Source organism: Apodemus sylvaticus, chromosome 5 (genome assembly GCF_947179515.1).
Source record: "Apodemus sylvaticus chromosome 5, mApoSyl1.1, whole genome shotgun sequence".
Classification (NCBI taxonomy): Eukaryota; Metazoa; Chordata; class Mammalia; order Rodentia; family Muridae; genus Apodemus; species Apodemus sylvaticus.
This window is the reverse complement of record NC_067476.1, coordinates 20,393,619-20,410,514: the sequence shown is the minus strand read 5'-3', so window position 1 is coordinate 20,410,514 and position 16,896 is coordinate 20,393,619. Positions and strand designations below refer to the sequence as shown.

General features: G+C 37.0%; 1 protein-coding gene across 1 annotated transcript in view; it reads left to right on the top strand.

Moving 5' to 3' along the window:
• Window positions 1-16,896, top strand: part of Lrp1b (LDL receptor related protein 1B) — a 1,719,438-nt gene that overhangs the window by 1,464,237 nt on the left and 238,305 nt on the right. The window contains exons 56-57 of the mRNA XM_052181021.1: window positions 10,179-10,362; window positions 12,505-12,590. Of these exons, the coding sequence (XP_052036981.1) occupies window positions 10,179-10,362; window positions 12,505-12,590 (270 nt within the window). The remainder of the gene's footprint in view (window positions 1-10,178; window positions 10,363-12,504; window positions 12,591-16,896) is intronic.

The following is a 16,896-nucleotide window of genomic DNA, read 5'->3' as shown; positions in this document are numbered from 1 at the left end:
GTGAGGTGGGTACCCATTATTCATTAAAAAAAAAAAAAACTACAGCATTGCCAGAAAGACATAAAGGGAAAAATATAAATATCATGCATTATTAGAAGCTTGGATAAGCATTGTTCTCTTAGCTCTTACTTAATTACTTCCCCTCCTCTCTCCCTCCCAGGTCCCTCCTCCATCTACCTCCCTTGATCATTTTGTTCCCCCTTCCAAGTAGAATTGAAGCATTCACATTTTGGTCTTCGTTCTTGTTAAGCTTCATATGGCCTGTGAGTTGTATTGTAGGTATTCTGTGATTTGGGGCCCATATCCACTTAGTACATACCATGTGTGTCCTTACCCTACACTATTGCTGATGCCAAGAAGTGCTTGCTGACAGGAGCATGGTATAGCTGTCCTCTGAGAGACTTTGCCAGCACCTGACTAGTACAGATGGAGATATTCATAGCTAACTGTCAGACTGAGCCCAGGGACCCCAAAGAAGAGTCACGGGAAGGAATGAAGGAGATGAACGGGATTGCAGTTCCATAGGAAGAACCACACCATCAATTAACTGGATACTCCAGAGCTCCCAGGGACTAAATCACCAACCAAAGAGTATACATGGATGGGTCCATGGCTCTAGATATGTATGGGGCAAATGATTGCTTTAATTGTAATCAATGGGAGGTGAGGTCCTTTGTCTTGTGGAATCTTGATTTCCCCAGCATAGGGGGATGATAGAGAGGTAAAGCAGAAGTGGATTGTTGGGTGGGGGATCACCCTCTTAGAGACAAAGGGGAGAGGGGATTAGATCAGGGATTTGAGGAGGGCAGACCAGGAAGGGAGACAGTATTTGAAATGTAAATAAATAAAATAACCAATAAAAAATAATTGTTACAAAAGCAGAAAGACTTGATAATATGAGTTCAATTCCTTGGTATTCACATGAAATGTGAGTGTGGCAGGTCACAACTCAAACTTGGCATTAGGGGCAGAGATAGGAATTTGTGTCATTTTAATGACTACTCAGCCTGTCCCAAGTGGTAGCATCAATTTTAGTAACACTTTAAAAAACATTAGTCAGAGGATAAGAGACTAGACTCCCAATGAGCTCTTCTGACCTCAAATAATGCATATGAACCCACACATATGCACATACAGGAAAATTTCATGTATATACATACACAGAAATAAAATTTTGACAGAAGTTATAATTAACTAAATATGAAATTTTGCTAGATAATCAAAATAAATTGTCATCTGCTTTTGAGAATGAAAATGTTCCAATTATATAGCAAAAAGAAGAAATAAATATTTGTCAAAAATCTTTATTTTTATTTTATTTTCTAAATTCTTTGTTTATATTCCAAATGCTTTCCCCTTTCCCAGTTCCCCCCTCTCCATATGTCCCATAAGCCCTCTTCTCTCCACCCATTCTCCAATCACATCCCTCCTTTTCCTCTGTCCACATAATCCCCTAAAATGCTGAATCAAGCCTTTCCAGGATCAGGGCCTATCCTTACTTCTTCACGGGGGAGTCATTTGATATGTTAATTGTGTCTTGGGTATTCAGAGCTTCAGGACTAATTAATATCCACTTATTATTGATTGCATTCCAGGTGCATTCTTTAGTGATCGGGTTACCTCAATTAAGGTGGTATTTTCCAGTTCCATTTGCCTAAAAATCTCATGAATTCATTGTTTTTAATTGCTGAGTAGCATTCCATTGTGTCAATATACCACATTTTCTATATCCATTCTTCCATTGAGGGACATCTTGGTTCTTTCCACCTTCTGGCTAATATAAATAATGCTGCTATGAACATAGTGGAACATGTATCCTTATTGCATGCCAGGGAATCCTCTGTTTATATGCCCAGGAGAGGTATAGCAGGTTCCTCTGGAAGTGTCATGTCCACTTTTCTGAGGAATCGCCAGACTGATTTCCAGAGTGGTTGTACCAATTTGCAACCCCACCAGCAGTGGAGGAGTGTTCCTCTCTCTCCACATCCTCCCCAACACCAGCTGTCTCCTGAGTTTTTAACCTTAGCCATTCTGACTGGTGTGAGGTGAAATTTCAGGGTTGTTTTGATTTGCATTTACCTAATGACTAATGATGTTGAGCATTTCTTAAGGGGCTTCTCGGCCATCCAAATTTCTTCAGGTGAAAATTTTTTGTTTAGATCTGTACCCCATTTTTAATAGGGTTATTTGGTTCCCTGGGATCTAACTTCCTGAGTTCTTTGTATATATTGGATATTAGCCCTCTGTCTGATGTAGGGTTGGTGAAGAACTTTTCCCAATTTGTTGCTGTTTTGTCCTTTTCATAGTGTCCTTTGCCTTAAAGAAACTTTGTAATTTTAAGAGGTCCCATTTGTCAATTTTTGACCTTAGAGCATACGCTATTGGCGTTCTATTCAGGAGCTTTTCCCCTGTGCCCATGTCATCAAGGGTTTTCCCCAGTTTCTTTTCTATTAGTTTCAGTGTGTCTGGTTTTATGTGGAGGTCCTTGACCCACTTGGAGTTGAGCTTAGTACAAGGAGATAAGAATGGATCAATTTGCATTCTTCTTCATGCTGACCTCCAGTTGAACCAGCACCATTTGTTGAAAAGGCTATCTTTTTTCTATTATATGTTTTCCACTCCTTTGTTGAAGATCAAGTGACCATAGGTGTGTGGATTCATTTCTGGGTCTTCAATTCTATTCCATTGGTCCACTTGCCTGCCACTGTGCCAATACCATGCCGTTTTTATCACTATTGCTCTGTAATATTGCTTGAGGTCTGGGATATTGATTCCCCCAGAAGTTCTTTTACCGTTGAGAATAGTTTTTAGCTATCTTGGGTTTTTTGTTATTCCAGAAGAATTTGAGAATTGATTTTTTTTTAACTCTATGAAGAACTGAGTTGGGATTTTGATGGGGATTGCATTGAATCTGTATATTGCTTTTGGCAAGATGGCCATTTTAACTATATTAATCCTGCCAATCCATGAGCATGAAAAACTTTTCCATTTACTGAGGTCTTCTTCGATTTCCTTCTTCAGAGACCTGAAGTTATTCTCATACAGATCATTTATTTTTTTTGGTTAGAGTCACACCAAGATACTTTATATTATTTGTGGCTATTTTGAAGGGTGTCATTTCCATAATTTCTTTCTCAGCCTGCTTATCCTTTTAATATAGGAAGGCAACTGATTTGCTTGAGTTGATTTTATTACCAGCTACTTTGCTGAAGTTGTTTATCAGCTGGTGGAGTTTTGGGTCACTTAAGTATACTATCATATCATCTGCAAATAGTGATAATTTGACTTCCTTTCAAATTTGTATCCCTTTGACCTCCTTATGTTGCTTATTGCTCTAGCTAGAACTTCAAGTACTATATTGAAAAGATAAGGAGAGAGAGGGCAGCCTTGTCTAGTCCCTGATTTAGTGGGATTGCTTCAAGTTTCTCTCCATTTAGTTTGATGTTAACTACCAGTTTGCTGTATATTGCTTTAAGTATGTTTAGGTATGGGTCTTGAATTCCTGTTCAAGACTTTTAGCATGAAAGGATACTAAATTTTGTCAAATGATTTTTCAGCATCTAATGAAATGATCATGTGTTTTTTTTCTTTGAGTTTGTTTATGTAGTGGATTGCATTGATGGATTTCCTTATATTCTATCATCTGCATCCCTGGGATGAAGCCTACTTGATCATGGTGGATGATCGTTTTGATGTGTTCTTGGATTCGGTTGGCAAGAATTTTATTTAGTATTTTTGCATCGATATTCACAAGGGAAATTGGCCTGAAGTTCTCTTTCATTGTTGGATCTTCGTGTGGTTTTGGTATCAGCCTAATTGTGGCTTCTTGGAACCAGTTTGGTAGTGCTCCCTCTGTTTCTATTTTATGGAATAGTTTGAAGAGTATTGCTGTTAGGTCTCCTTTGAAGGTCTGATAGAATTCTGCACTAAAACCATCTGGTCCTTTGCTTTTTTTAGTTGGGAGACTTACTATGACTCCTTTTATTTCTTTAGGCGTTATGGGACTGTTTAGTTGATCTATTTGATCCTGATTTAATTTTGGTGTTTGGTATCTGCCTAGGAAACCGTCCTTTTCTTCCAGATGCTCCAGTTGTGTTGAGTACAGGGTTTTGAAGTAGGATCTGATGATTTTTTGAATTTTCTCAGTTTCTGTTGTTATATCTCCCTTTTCATTTCTAATTTTGTTAATCTGGATACTGTCTCTGTGCCCTTTGGTTATTCTGGCTAAGGGTTTATCTATCTTGTTGATTTTCTCAAAGAACCAGATCCTGGTTTTGTTCATTCTTTGTATGATTCTCTTTGTTTCTACTTGATTGATTTTAGCCCTGAGTTTGATGATTTCCTGTCTTCTATTCCCCCTGCGTAAATTAGCTTCTTTTTGTTCCAGGGCTTACGTTAAGGTGCTACTGTATGCTCTCTCCATTTTCTTTTTTTGAGGCACTCAGGGCTATGAGTTTTCCTCCTAGCACTGCTTTCATTGTGTCCCATAGATTTGGGAATGTTCTATCTTCATTTTCATTACATTCTAAAAGTCTTTGATTTCTTTCTTTATTTCTTCCTCGACCAAGATATCATTGTGTATTGTTCAATTTCCATGTGTATGTGGGGTTTCTGTTGTTTTTGTTGCTATTGAAGACCACTTTTACTCCATAGTGATCTGATAGGAGGCATGGCATTAGTTCAATTTTCTTATATTTGTTGAGGTCTGTCTTGTGACCAATTATATGGTCGATTTTGGAGAAGGTACCATGAGGTGCTGAGAAAAAGGTATAATCTTTTGCTTTAGGATTGAATGTTCTACATATCTGTTAAATCTAATTGATCCAAAGCTTCAATTAATTTCACTGTGTCCCCATTTACTTTCTGTTTTCCTGATTGGTCCATTGAGGAGAGTGGATTGTTGAAGTCACCCACAATTATTGTGTTAGGTGCAATGTGTGTTTTCAGCTTTAGTCATTTCTTTTACGAATGAGGGTGCCCTTGTATTTGGAGCATAGATGTTCAGGATTGAGAGTTCTTCTTGGTGTATTTTTCCTTTGACCAGCATGAAGTGTCCCTCAGTGTCTCTTTTGATGACTTCAGGTTGAAAGTCAATTTTATGATATTAGAGTGGCTGCTCCGGCTTGTTTCCTGAGACCATTTGCTTGGAAAATTGTCCTCAAGCCTTTTACTCTAAGGTAGTGTTTGTCTTTGACACTGAGGTGTGTTTCAAGTATGCAGCAAAATGTAGGGTCCTGTTTATGTATCCAGTTGCTTGGTCTATGTATTTTTTTGTGGCATTGAGCCCATTGATGTTAAGAGATATTAAGGAATAATGATTATTACTTCCTGTCATTTTTGATGGTTTTTTTTTTTATATTTGATTGGTTATCTTCTTTTGGGTTTGATGAAAGAAAGTTGCTATCTTGCTTTTTCCAGGGTGAAGTTTTCCTCGTTGTATTGGTGTTTTCCTCCTATTATCCTTTGTAGAGCTGGGTTTGTGGAAAGATATTGTGTAAATTTGGTTTTGTCATGGAATATCTTGGTTTCTTCATCTATGGTGATTGAGAGTTTTGCTGGGATAGTAGTTTTGGTTGCCATTTGTGTTCTCTTAGAGTCTGCATGAGATCTGCCCAGGATCTTCTGGCTTTCAAAGTCTCTGGTGAGAAGTCTGGTGTGATTCTGATAGGTCTTCCTTTATATGTTACTTGGCCTTTTTCTCTTACTGCCTTTAATAGTCTTTCTTTGTTTAGTACATTGGAGTTTTGATTATTATATGTCACAGGGTATTTCTGTTCTGGTCCAGTCTGTTTGGAGTTCTGTAGGCTTCTTGTATATTCATGGACATCTCTATCTTTAGGTTAGGGACGTTTTCTTCCATAATTTTGTTGAAGATATTTGCTGGCCCTTTAAGTTGTAAATCTTCACTCTCATCTATGCCTATAATTCTTAGGTTTGGCCTTCTCATTGTGTCCTGAATTTTTTGGATGTTTTGGGTTACAAGCTTTTTACATTTTGCATTACCTTTAACTGTTGAGACCATGGTTTCTATGGTATCTTTGGCATCTGAGATTCTTTCTTCTATCTCTTGTATTCTGTTGTTGATATTTGCATCTCTGTTCCCTGATTTCTTCCCAAGGTTTTCTATCTCCACAGTTGTCTCCCTTTGTGATTTCTTGGATGTATCTACTTCTGTTTTTAGATCCTGGATGGTTTTGCTCAGTTCCTTCACTTCTTTGTTTGTGCTTTCCTGTAATTCTTTAGAGATTTTTGTGCTTTCTCTTTCATGATCTCTGCCTTTTGACCCAAGTTCTCCTGTATTTCTTTAAGTGATTTTTGCATTTCCTCTTTATTGGCTTCTATCTTTTGACTCATATTATTCTGAATATTGTTAAATGATTTTTGTGTTTCCCTTGTAAGGGCTTCCAACTTTTGATTCATTTTTCCTGTATTTCTTTAAGAGATTTATTTATGTCCTTCTTGTGTTCCTCTAACAGCATCATGACCAGTGATTTTAAATCGAACTCTTGTTTTTCTGGTGTGTTGGGGTATCCTGGACTTACTGTTGTTGGAGAACTGGGTTCAGATGCTGCCATATTGTCTTGATTTCTGTTGGTAAGGTTCCTACATTTGACTTTTTGCCATCTGGTTATCTCTGGTGTTAGTTTGTCCTGTTGGCACTGCCTGGTGCTTGAACCTCCTGTAATCCCATAAGGCTTTTTCCACACCACTGGATGATTGTGTTTGCCCTGGCACAGATTTCTGATGTGCTGCCCTCCTCTTGGGTGCTGTTAGAGCCCTGGTGTGTCCTGTCCCAATCAATGTTATACTTGGGTTGTCTCTGTGAACCAAACCTGGTGCTTCCGTCTGCTCTGTCAGGGAGCGAAGATGGCAGTGAAGATTCCACAGGACACAGGACCCATGCCTGCCTGGCACACAGACGAACTGCTGCTCTGCCCAGGTCCTGGGCATAGGTGGCAGGCAGCAGCTTGGCGATCTGTGTTCCCTGAGGTCTTTGACCCGGGATATCTCAGTACCTGGGGTCGCCTGTCCTGTCCCACTGGGGGCAAAGATGGTGACTGCTGACTTCTTTGCTTGGCACAGGACCAGTACCTGGCTGGCACACAGACGAACCGCTGCTCTGCCTAGGTCTTGGGTGCAGGCAGCCGCCCACAGCTTGGCCGTCTCTGTCCCCAGAGGTCTTAGACTTGGGATATCTCAGTACCTGGGGTTGCCTGTCCAGTCCTACTGTGAGCTAAGATGGCGGCTGCCAACTTCTCCATCAAAAATCTTTATTGTAAAAGGAACTTTTATTTGCCTGATATGATTGTTGTCTAAGAGGCTTACTCCTGAATAAGCTCACTTTTTCTAGCTCTTTCTGAATTCTAGCTGGCTGGTTCATCTCAGCGCTTCTGGTACAAACTCCTCTTCATGTTGACTGATTCATGTTGGCTTCTCTCAGCTTCTCACAGAATTGCTCTGTTTGGCCTCAAACTGATTCTTCTTATCTGGCAGTCTCTTCTTATCTTCTGGCTCCTTATGTCTTCTTCTGTGTCTAACTTATTCTCTCTACAACCTCTCCCTTGAGAATTGGGATTAAAGGCATGTACTACCATGCCTTGACCTAAGTAATTCTTTACCTGAAACTTGCTGTATACAAGGCCATCCTTGAACTCAGAGATCTGCTTGTCTCTGTCTTCAGGAAGTAAAGGTGTGTCTATATTACAGCCAGACCACACAAACTCAGCAGGTTTTTGGATGTGATCTCTTGCCAGAACAGCCATGTTGCAAGATAAAAGTTCCTCTACACTGTGTAGTTGTAAAGATACTTTCTAAAAAATTATAACAAAAGTTTGGATAGCTATGTCATTTCAAAGATCCTGAGCAATCAGGATCAGATGACATAAATACTCACAATATTTTCATAAAATATTTCAAGTAAAGGTGTGTTCATTTTTTGTAATATATAGAAACAAAATGAACCTTTAGTCCTTTAAAATGGCATATTATCCTACTATAATTTTATGTAGATTCATTTTAATGATTCAAGAATAAGACTTTAAAAATAAAAAAGGATACTGAATTGATGAGAAAAAAAACATTATAGAATTAATTTCCTTTCAAAAATTATAAACACCTGCTACAAACCTTTATATATATATGGCTCAGTCATTTACCTTTAATAAATTACATTTATGTTTGATTCACTGAAGTCGTGTATGTGATAAGTGCAGCTGTCAGTCTGACACTGGCAACTACAATGATTTCATTGCCCTCATTTAGAAAAAGATGTTCTGGAAGACATGCAGCCATTCTACTGAACTACTCACATGCCTTAAGTGGCACTTTGGTTCAACATTACTTTGTGCTGAACAGTCAGATTCTGGCTTTTTGACAACATCATTATGTGATATAATTTATTGTATTTTCCAGTGATAGAATTTTTATCTTATCAAAGTCTTCCTGTTTTTTCTTCTGTCTCTTTGTTTAAAAATGAAGTTATAACTTGAATGACATAAGGAATTTAGCACTTTTGTGTGTGCCATGCATGTGGGAACATGTATGTGTACTATGTTACGTATGCCAGTGTTCATGGAGGTAAGCTAGATGACTTTCTTGATCACTGTCTACCTTACCTTTGGGACACTGTCTTTCTTTCTCTCAACTCAGTTCTCCTTTGGTTTATACATGGATATATAAGGATCCAAACTAGGGTCCTCTTGCTTGCACAGCAGACAATAATTGAGTATTTTCCCACCTCTGGTATTTTCCATTGTACATGTTTTTATGTGTATAGTGCAATAATATTTGTCAACATCACCTTCTTAGTGTATGTGGCTCTACTTGGCTCAGTAGTTCAGGCTGAAGGATGGGTTTTATTGCTGGATATCAGAGTCTCAACCTAGAATTAAAAAGAAGACTATGAAATCAAAGTATTAGTTTTGGTGTACTTTCTAGAATGTCAGTGGGTTCCAGAAGTTAAAACAATACACCCTATTGCTGAATATTATAAGTGTCAGTAGAAACTAATAAAGTTGAAAGTTAAAAGAGCTTAGGACAGTGGTTCGTAACTTGTGGTCATGACCCTTTTGGGGGTTGAACGACTCTTTCACATAAGATGCCTAAGAACATACAGAATTTGTACCATTAGCAAATTTACAGTTGTTAAGTAACAACAAAAATAGTTTTATGATTGGAAGACACTACAACATGGAGAAATGTATTACAGAGGCACAGGATTGGGAAGCTTGAGAACCACTAAGTTAGGGGATTCATGTAAAAAATACTCAGGAAAATATATTTATCTAAATTCTGAGCTTGCTAATTTGCTGACATTATCTCTTTAGTTATCAATATGTATTTTTATATTCACATATGAATTAGTATTAAGTGTGTAAAACCTGATAGACTTCATAATAAAATGCTCTTCTCTTTCATTCAGAATAAATGATCTAGGTCATAAAATCTTAATAGGAAACAGCTATATAAGTTTACTTTTTAGCAGTTTAAAAGTTTGCTCTCAACTCAGTTCTCAATACCCACAAACTCTCTTAAAGAATACAGAATAAACACGTTTTTTTTTCAACAGCAGCAATCTACAAAGGATAGTTTCAGTCCACAGCAAAACTTCTCATATGTTATTCAATGTTGCTGTTATTTGCATTTTATGTTTATGTATTTAAGAATACATAAATGTTTACATATACATATATATATATATATATATATATATATATATATACTTGCATGTATCAAAAGTTAATAAAAAGAGGACAGGGATGGTTATATGTAAGGGTTTGTAGAGAGGGAATGGAAGAATAAATGAGGTAATTAAATTATAATTTCAAAAATAAAAGAAACTGTTTAAGAGAGAAGCAATCATATCTAAGTACAGATTTAGGTCTGGGTTTTGCTAGTTTTAATTTTTTCTAACAATCTGACTTTAGGGGTGTCAATCCAACTTCTTACCTTTCAAGATTTAGAAGGTCACCTGCTATTTTAATTATATATATATATATATATATATATATATATATATATATATATGCAATTTTACTAAGGTTAATTGTCAAGAGACAGGATGACTTTCCAGTATCTATTTAGGTGTTTTTCTAGTGTGAGCCTCACTAAAGTGATAACCAATAACACCAGGAAATGACAGTAATATCAGCTGACCATTCTCAATCTTCTTTTTCCAGTGCAAATGCTGGCCTGGATTCCAGTTGAAGGACGATGGTAAAACATGTGTAGACATTGATGAATGTGCTTCAGGTTTCCCCTGTAGTCAGCAATGCATCAATACATATGGAAGCTACAAGTGCCACTGTGCAGAAGGCTATGAAACACAGCCTGATAACCAAAATGGCTGCAGGTCACTCTCAGGTAGTGAAACGAGCTGGCCCCTGATCCAAGCTCAGTGACAAAAATGGATATTGAATGTTACAGTCATTTTTATTGAATTAAAAATCCTTAGTCCTGCATCTGAGAAGTCAAAATTCTTCCTTCTGGATTTGAATATGTTACTGTGACTTTGTACACTGCACATGTTCTATTCGCTTTAAAGGAAGATTGCATTATTGTTTTGTAAAGTATGAAGAGTTTTTGTAATATCTAGAATTAGAGTGCATGCATATGATACAACTATACCTAAAATGCTTTCTTTCTCTGTAGCACAAATTATTTTCACATGTTTGCCAAGGCTTAGAGACAATATTGTAACATTATTATGATAGTTTTTCTTATATCACTTGCAGTTAGTTATACATACGACAGACAACCTATAGGCTAGTAGTAATAACAATAATAATAAATCATTCTATATGCCATTATATCAATAATTTAGCTTTTCAAAATATTTTAAACTTCCATTTAGTCTAAACATTCTGATTTTTTTAAAAACAAGGTGTATACTTTTCAGTTAGGGGAGAAATCTAACACATCATAATCAAACGATACAATATATAAATGTTAAATTGGGCAAGTGGCGTGAAAGATGAATTATATCCCTTTTAATTTTTAAATATTATGAAAACTCAAATAACAATATTGACTTCATTTAAATATGTATTCAAGTAAATCTATATACAAAACTTTTGAGCTGTTATTTTTTATTCGATATATTGTTTATTTACATTTTCAAATGATATCCCCTTTCCTGGATCCCCCATCCCTGAAGATCCCATAAGCCCTCTTCCTTCCCTCTGTTCCCCAATCACTCAATTCTCCGTTACCTATCCTGGTATTCCCCTACACTGATGCACTGAGCCTTTTCAGGACCAGGGGCCATTCTTTCCTTCTTCTTGGGCATCATTTGATATATGAGTTGTTGGGTATTTCGAGCTTCTGAGCTAATATCTACTTATCAGTGAGTGCATACCATGTGTATTCTTTTTTAATTCTGTTGCCTCACTCAGGATGACATTCTCCAGTTCCACCCACTTGCCTAAGAATTTCATGAAATCATTGTTTTTAATAGATGAGAAGTATTCCATAGTGTAAATATACCACATTTTCTGTATCCATTCCTCCATTGAGGAATATCTGGGTTCTTTTCAGCTTCTGGCCATTATAAATAAGGCAGCTATGAACATAGTGAAGCATGAGTCCTTAATAAATGCTGGGGATTCCTCTGGGTATATACCCAGGAGTGGTATAGCAGGATACTCCAGTAGTATCATGCCCAGTTTTCTAAGGAACTGCCAGACTGATTTCCAGAGTGATTGTACCAACTTGCAACCCCACCAGCACTAACCCTACATCTGACAGAGGGCTAATATCCAAGATATACAAAGAACTCAAGAAGGTAGACTCCAGAGAGCCAAATAATCCTATTAAAAATGTGGTACAGAGCTAAACAAAGAATTTTCACTTGAGGAATATTGAATGGCTGAGAAGCAACTAAGGAAATGTTCAACATCTTTAGTCATCAGGGAAATGCAAATCAAAACAACCCTGAGATTTCACATCACACCATTCAGAATGTCTAAGATCAAAAACTCAGGAGAAAACAGTTTCTGTCGAGGATGTGGAGAAAGAGGAACACTCCTTCACTGCTGGTGGGGTAGAGCTGTTTTTTAAAAATTCATTTTGCTAGTAAGTGAAAGCTGTAGAGTACCAATTTAAAAATTAAAAAAAATCTCATAATTTACAGTGCATTTTGTTCTATGTCTTTATCATACATTTTGTAGCTTTGAAAATTTGTAAAATGCTAAGGCATGTCAGCGAAGCATTTATGAGAGAATTAGCAGTGTAAAGAATAAAAGTAAACATAATGAACAGTGACATATTTTAAATAAACCCTCAATTTCTGGAACTTATAAATGGTTAATTATCATAAAGGAATTTCTGACTATCTGAATGTTTGATTGTACTGTGGCATTTAATATAGCTATGCATTATCTTTATCTGTTATTACTCAGAAAAGTACTATATAGCTATTTACAGGGCTACAAACTGAATGAGTGGATGTCTGCAAAGGAAGCCATATGTGTCCAACGTCTGACACAATCTTCCACTTGCCTTTAGATGAAGAACCCTTCTTAATTCTCGCCGACCAACATGAAATTAGAAAAATTAGCACGGATGGCTCCAACTACACACTTCTAAAGCAGGTATGGTAAGTCCAGGATGGTGAGATGTTGAGCCAGTGGATGTTGTTCTGTGTGCATCCATAAGAGAGGCACATAGAGCACATAGAGCCCCTAATACAATGTATAGAGTTTATCTATCCATGTATGTACAAAAAATAAACCTATGATGTGCTTTGAGTATGGGTAGCAAAGTGTCACAAATGGGTTTGTGATGCTGAATGGAAGAAAAAGAAGACTTTAAAGATAGTATATGTTGAGAATTGTCTTAGGAATGTTTTGATAGAAGTATATGACATACTAGAAGGGGCACATTGTTCTTTTAATTTATTTTATATCCTGTCTTAATTAGTAGGCATACTGTCAATTTCCTGATGGTGTCTCTTGAGAAATGAATGGGAATTTTTTACGACTAATTTAAATAATCTGATCTTTATACTGTGCTATTTATGCCAATTTATGGAGTAATTATTAAAGATCCAGTTTATAATATCAGTTGAGCCACAGAATTGGATATATAGCCACCATTTCCGTGGCAATGCCTTGCTTTATTTTCCAACATCCTGTGTCTCAAGACACACAATGTGCTTTTTATTGTCTTTCATAGCTAATATGTTACAAGATTGTTTTTGATAGAACAAGTTTTTTTTTTCCCCATGAAACATTTAAAACTATAAAACATTGCAGAACCAGTTCAGTATAGTCCTGACTACTGTTGGCCTTTGCATTGTTACCAGTCAGGAACACATGAATAGAAAAGAACTTCAGATGCTTCCTACAGAGAGGCAAGTATTTAGAAGTGAGCAAGAGAGGTTATTCAAAGTTCACACCCATCCTATGTCTCTGTGGAAAAAACTTATTAATGATGACCACTCAGGGATGAATCAGGCCAGAAAAACCAAAGGAAAGATTTGTATGTGCTTTGCCTATCATTTCATCATAATATAATAAAATTAGGGATTCCTAGAGGCAGAATCATTTTTTCTCTCCTTTGAAATAATATCTAAAGATGAAAAAGTGATAAATAATTTTTCTTTATAATTTGTCTCTTGCAAAATAAAGGAAAATACATTATTTTTTAATTAATTTTTATATTGTTGTATACCTACTTAACAATGTTGCTTTTGCTAGTGCTTTGAATTTTGCTATTTAAATTGTAGCTGGTATAAATCTCAGATTATTGTGTTACATAAAATTATAATTAAGGGTAGAATTTTCTTAGTATGCATACTATAAAATATGATTGACGTAATCAAGCTATATTTTAAATTCATATAACAATGCTAGAACCCAGGTATCCCTCAACAGAAGAGTGGATACAAAAAATGTGGTATATCTACACAATGGAGTACTATTCAGCCATTAGAAACAATGAATTCATGAAATTCTTAGGCAAATGGATGGAGCTAGAGAACATCATACTAAGTGGGGTAACCCAGACTCAAAAGGTGAATCATGGTATGCACTCACTAATAAGTGGTTATTAACCTAGAAAACTGGAATACCCAAAACATAATCCACACATCAAATGAGGTACAAGGAGAAAGGAGGACTGGCCCCTGGTTCTGGAGAGACTCAGTGAAACAGTATTCGGCAAAACCAGAACAGGGAAGTGGGAAGGGGTGGGTGGGAGGACAGGGAAAGAGAAGGGGACTTAAGGGAGTTTCGGGGAGTGGGGGGCTAGAAAAGGGGAAATCATTTGAAATGTAAATAAATTATATCGAATAAAAAAAAGAAATTAAAAAAAAGAAAAAAGGAAAAAAAAGAAAGATATTTTTAATATGTTATACAACTCAATTCTAACAGTGCCTTTATTTCAGAAAAATTTTATAAAGAAGCAACATAAAATTTTCTAAATAAATCATCTTGAACAAAAGGGCACAAATCTTCAGAAACAGAAGTAAGAAAGGCAAATAGGACTTTGATGAAATTAATTTTCAGCTCAGAAGCCAAAGGGATGAATCAGTTTGGGCACATTCTTGGCTGTTATATTTTTACATCTGATTCTTCAGAGAGAAAAGTATTCTGTGGGCATTAAGGGACAACTGCAATAAAATGTCCACCCTTGGCTGGATTAGAAAGGTTCTAATTTCTCCATCCTAGCAGCTTCAATTTATTATTTTAGCCTTGTTAAACATGGATTTGGATTATCAGCATGTAAATTAATTACTGTTAAGGAAATAGAGAACAATAAGAATTACTGATAATTTCTTACTAAAGTTATAGACAATTTGTATTCTCCTTACAAAGGTTCTCTATTCAACCATCTGGATTGTCAAACTATCACAGAATCCCTACCCATATACATTATTCCTCGAAAGAGAAAAACATTTGAATAAAATGAAGTTTCAGATTACGGATATGAATTAACTAATTAATATGTTTATTTACTCTTCAATAATTTAGTATTTTTCATTCACTTTACATCCTGACTGTAGCCCCTCTCTCTTCTCCTCCCAGCCCTGCCCTTAGAAATCCCTCCCCCTACTACCACCCCTCCCCTTCTCTGAGAAGGGGAAGCCCCACTTGCATACCACCCAACCCTGAGATATCTAGTCCCAGCAAATCTAAGCACATCCTCCTAGACTGAGTCCCAACCACTCAGTCCAGGTAGTGGAGAGAATCAAATATCAGATAACAAAGTCAGAGACAGTCCCTGCTCTAGTAGTTAGAAGACCCACATGAAGAACATGTTACACATATGCTACTAAAACACAGGGGCCTAGGTCCAGCCCCATTCATGCTCTCTTGTTGGTGAACCAGTGTCTGTAAGTCACCATAAACCCAGGTTAATCGAATCTGTACATATTCTTGTAGTATACTTGACCTCTCTCCAGCATCCCAATTCTATGTACCACATCCCCCACTATCATAATATTCCCCTGTTGTATGTGTTTCTCTGAATCTGGTACATCCTTTTCTGGATGAAACCACTCAGGATATAGTTATTCAAGGCTCCTGTTTGCAACTACAGGAGACTATAATTATCAGTGTTAGCTACTGACTCTCTTACATGGGTAGGTGCCAATTTGGAACAGTCACTGCTTGGCTGTTCCTCTGGTCTCTGCTCCATTTTTATCCCTGTGTATCTTGTAGATAGAGTCATCTTTGGATGGAGGTTTTATAGGTCAGTTGATGTCTTTCTCCATCCACTGGATGTTCTTCTGGCTACTAGAGATGTCCACTTCAGTCTCTATATACCCTGCTGGTAGGAATCTCAACTACAGTTGCACCCAAAGACTCCCTATAACCTCCCCATCCCAGGACTTTTGCTACTTCCAGAGATTACCAGCAACAAATTTCTTTTCTCATCCTCAGCTCTCTCCAGCCACCCCACACCCCCATACCTTAGTGAATCCAAGTTTCCCACCTCACCTCTCCCTCACAGTTCATTCTCTTTTGCCACTTCTGATAACTATTTTGTTTTCCCTTCTGAGGGAGATTCATGTATCCTCCTTTTATCCCCTATAATTTATTTTGGTCTGTGGATTGTAGCACATTTATCCTTCACTACATGGCTCATGTCCGCTTATAAATTTTGGCTAATGTCTACTTACAAGTGAGTACATGCTATACATATCTTTCTGGGTTTAAGTAATCTCACTCAGGATGATATTCTCATGTTCCATTACTTGCGGTAAATTCCATGACGTCTTTGTTTTTAAATAGTTGAATAGCATTCCATTTTGTAAATATACCACATTTTTTTTTATCTATTCTTTAGTTGAGGGACAAATAGGTTGTTTTCAGTTTCTGAGTATTATAAATAATACTGATATGACCATAGTTGAAGAATTGATATTAGGGCATTTTTTTTGGCTGTATGCCCCAAAATGATATATCTTTTTCCTGGGTGAGAACTATTTCTAATTTTCTGAGAAACCACCACACTGATTTCCAAAGTGATTGTACAGGTTGGCATTTCAAGCAGCAATGGAAAAGTGTTCCCCTTGCTCTACATCTTTGCCAGCATGTGCTGTAACTTGAGTTTTTGTTATCTTAGCCATTTTGAAGGATGTAAGACAGAGATAACAGAGAACTTTGAACATTTCTTCAAGTAGTTCTTAGCCATTAAGATTTCTTTGTTCAGCTCCTTTAGTCCTTCCCCTAACTCCTCCATTAATATCTCTGTGCTCAGTCCTATAGTTGACTGCAAGCACCCTCATCTTTGCTGGTCAGCCTCTGGTAGAGCCTCTCAGAGGATAGCTATACCAGACTCCTGTCATCAAGCATTTCTTGGCATCAGCAATAGTGTCTGGGTGTGGTAGATGTATACAGGATGGATCCCCAGGTGATGCATTCTCTGGATGGCCCTTCTCTCAGTGTCTGC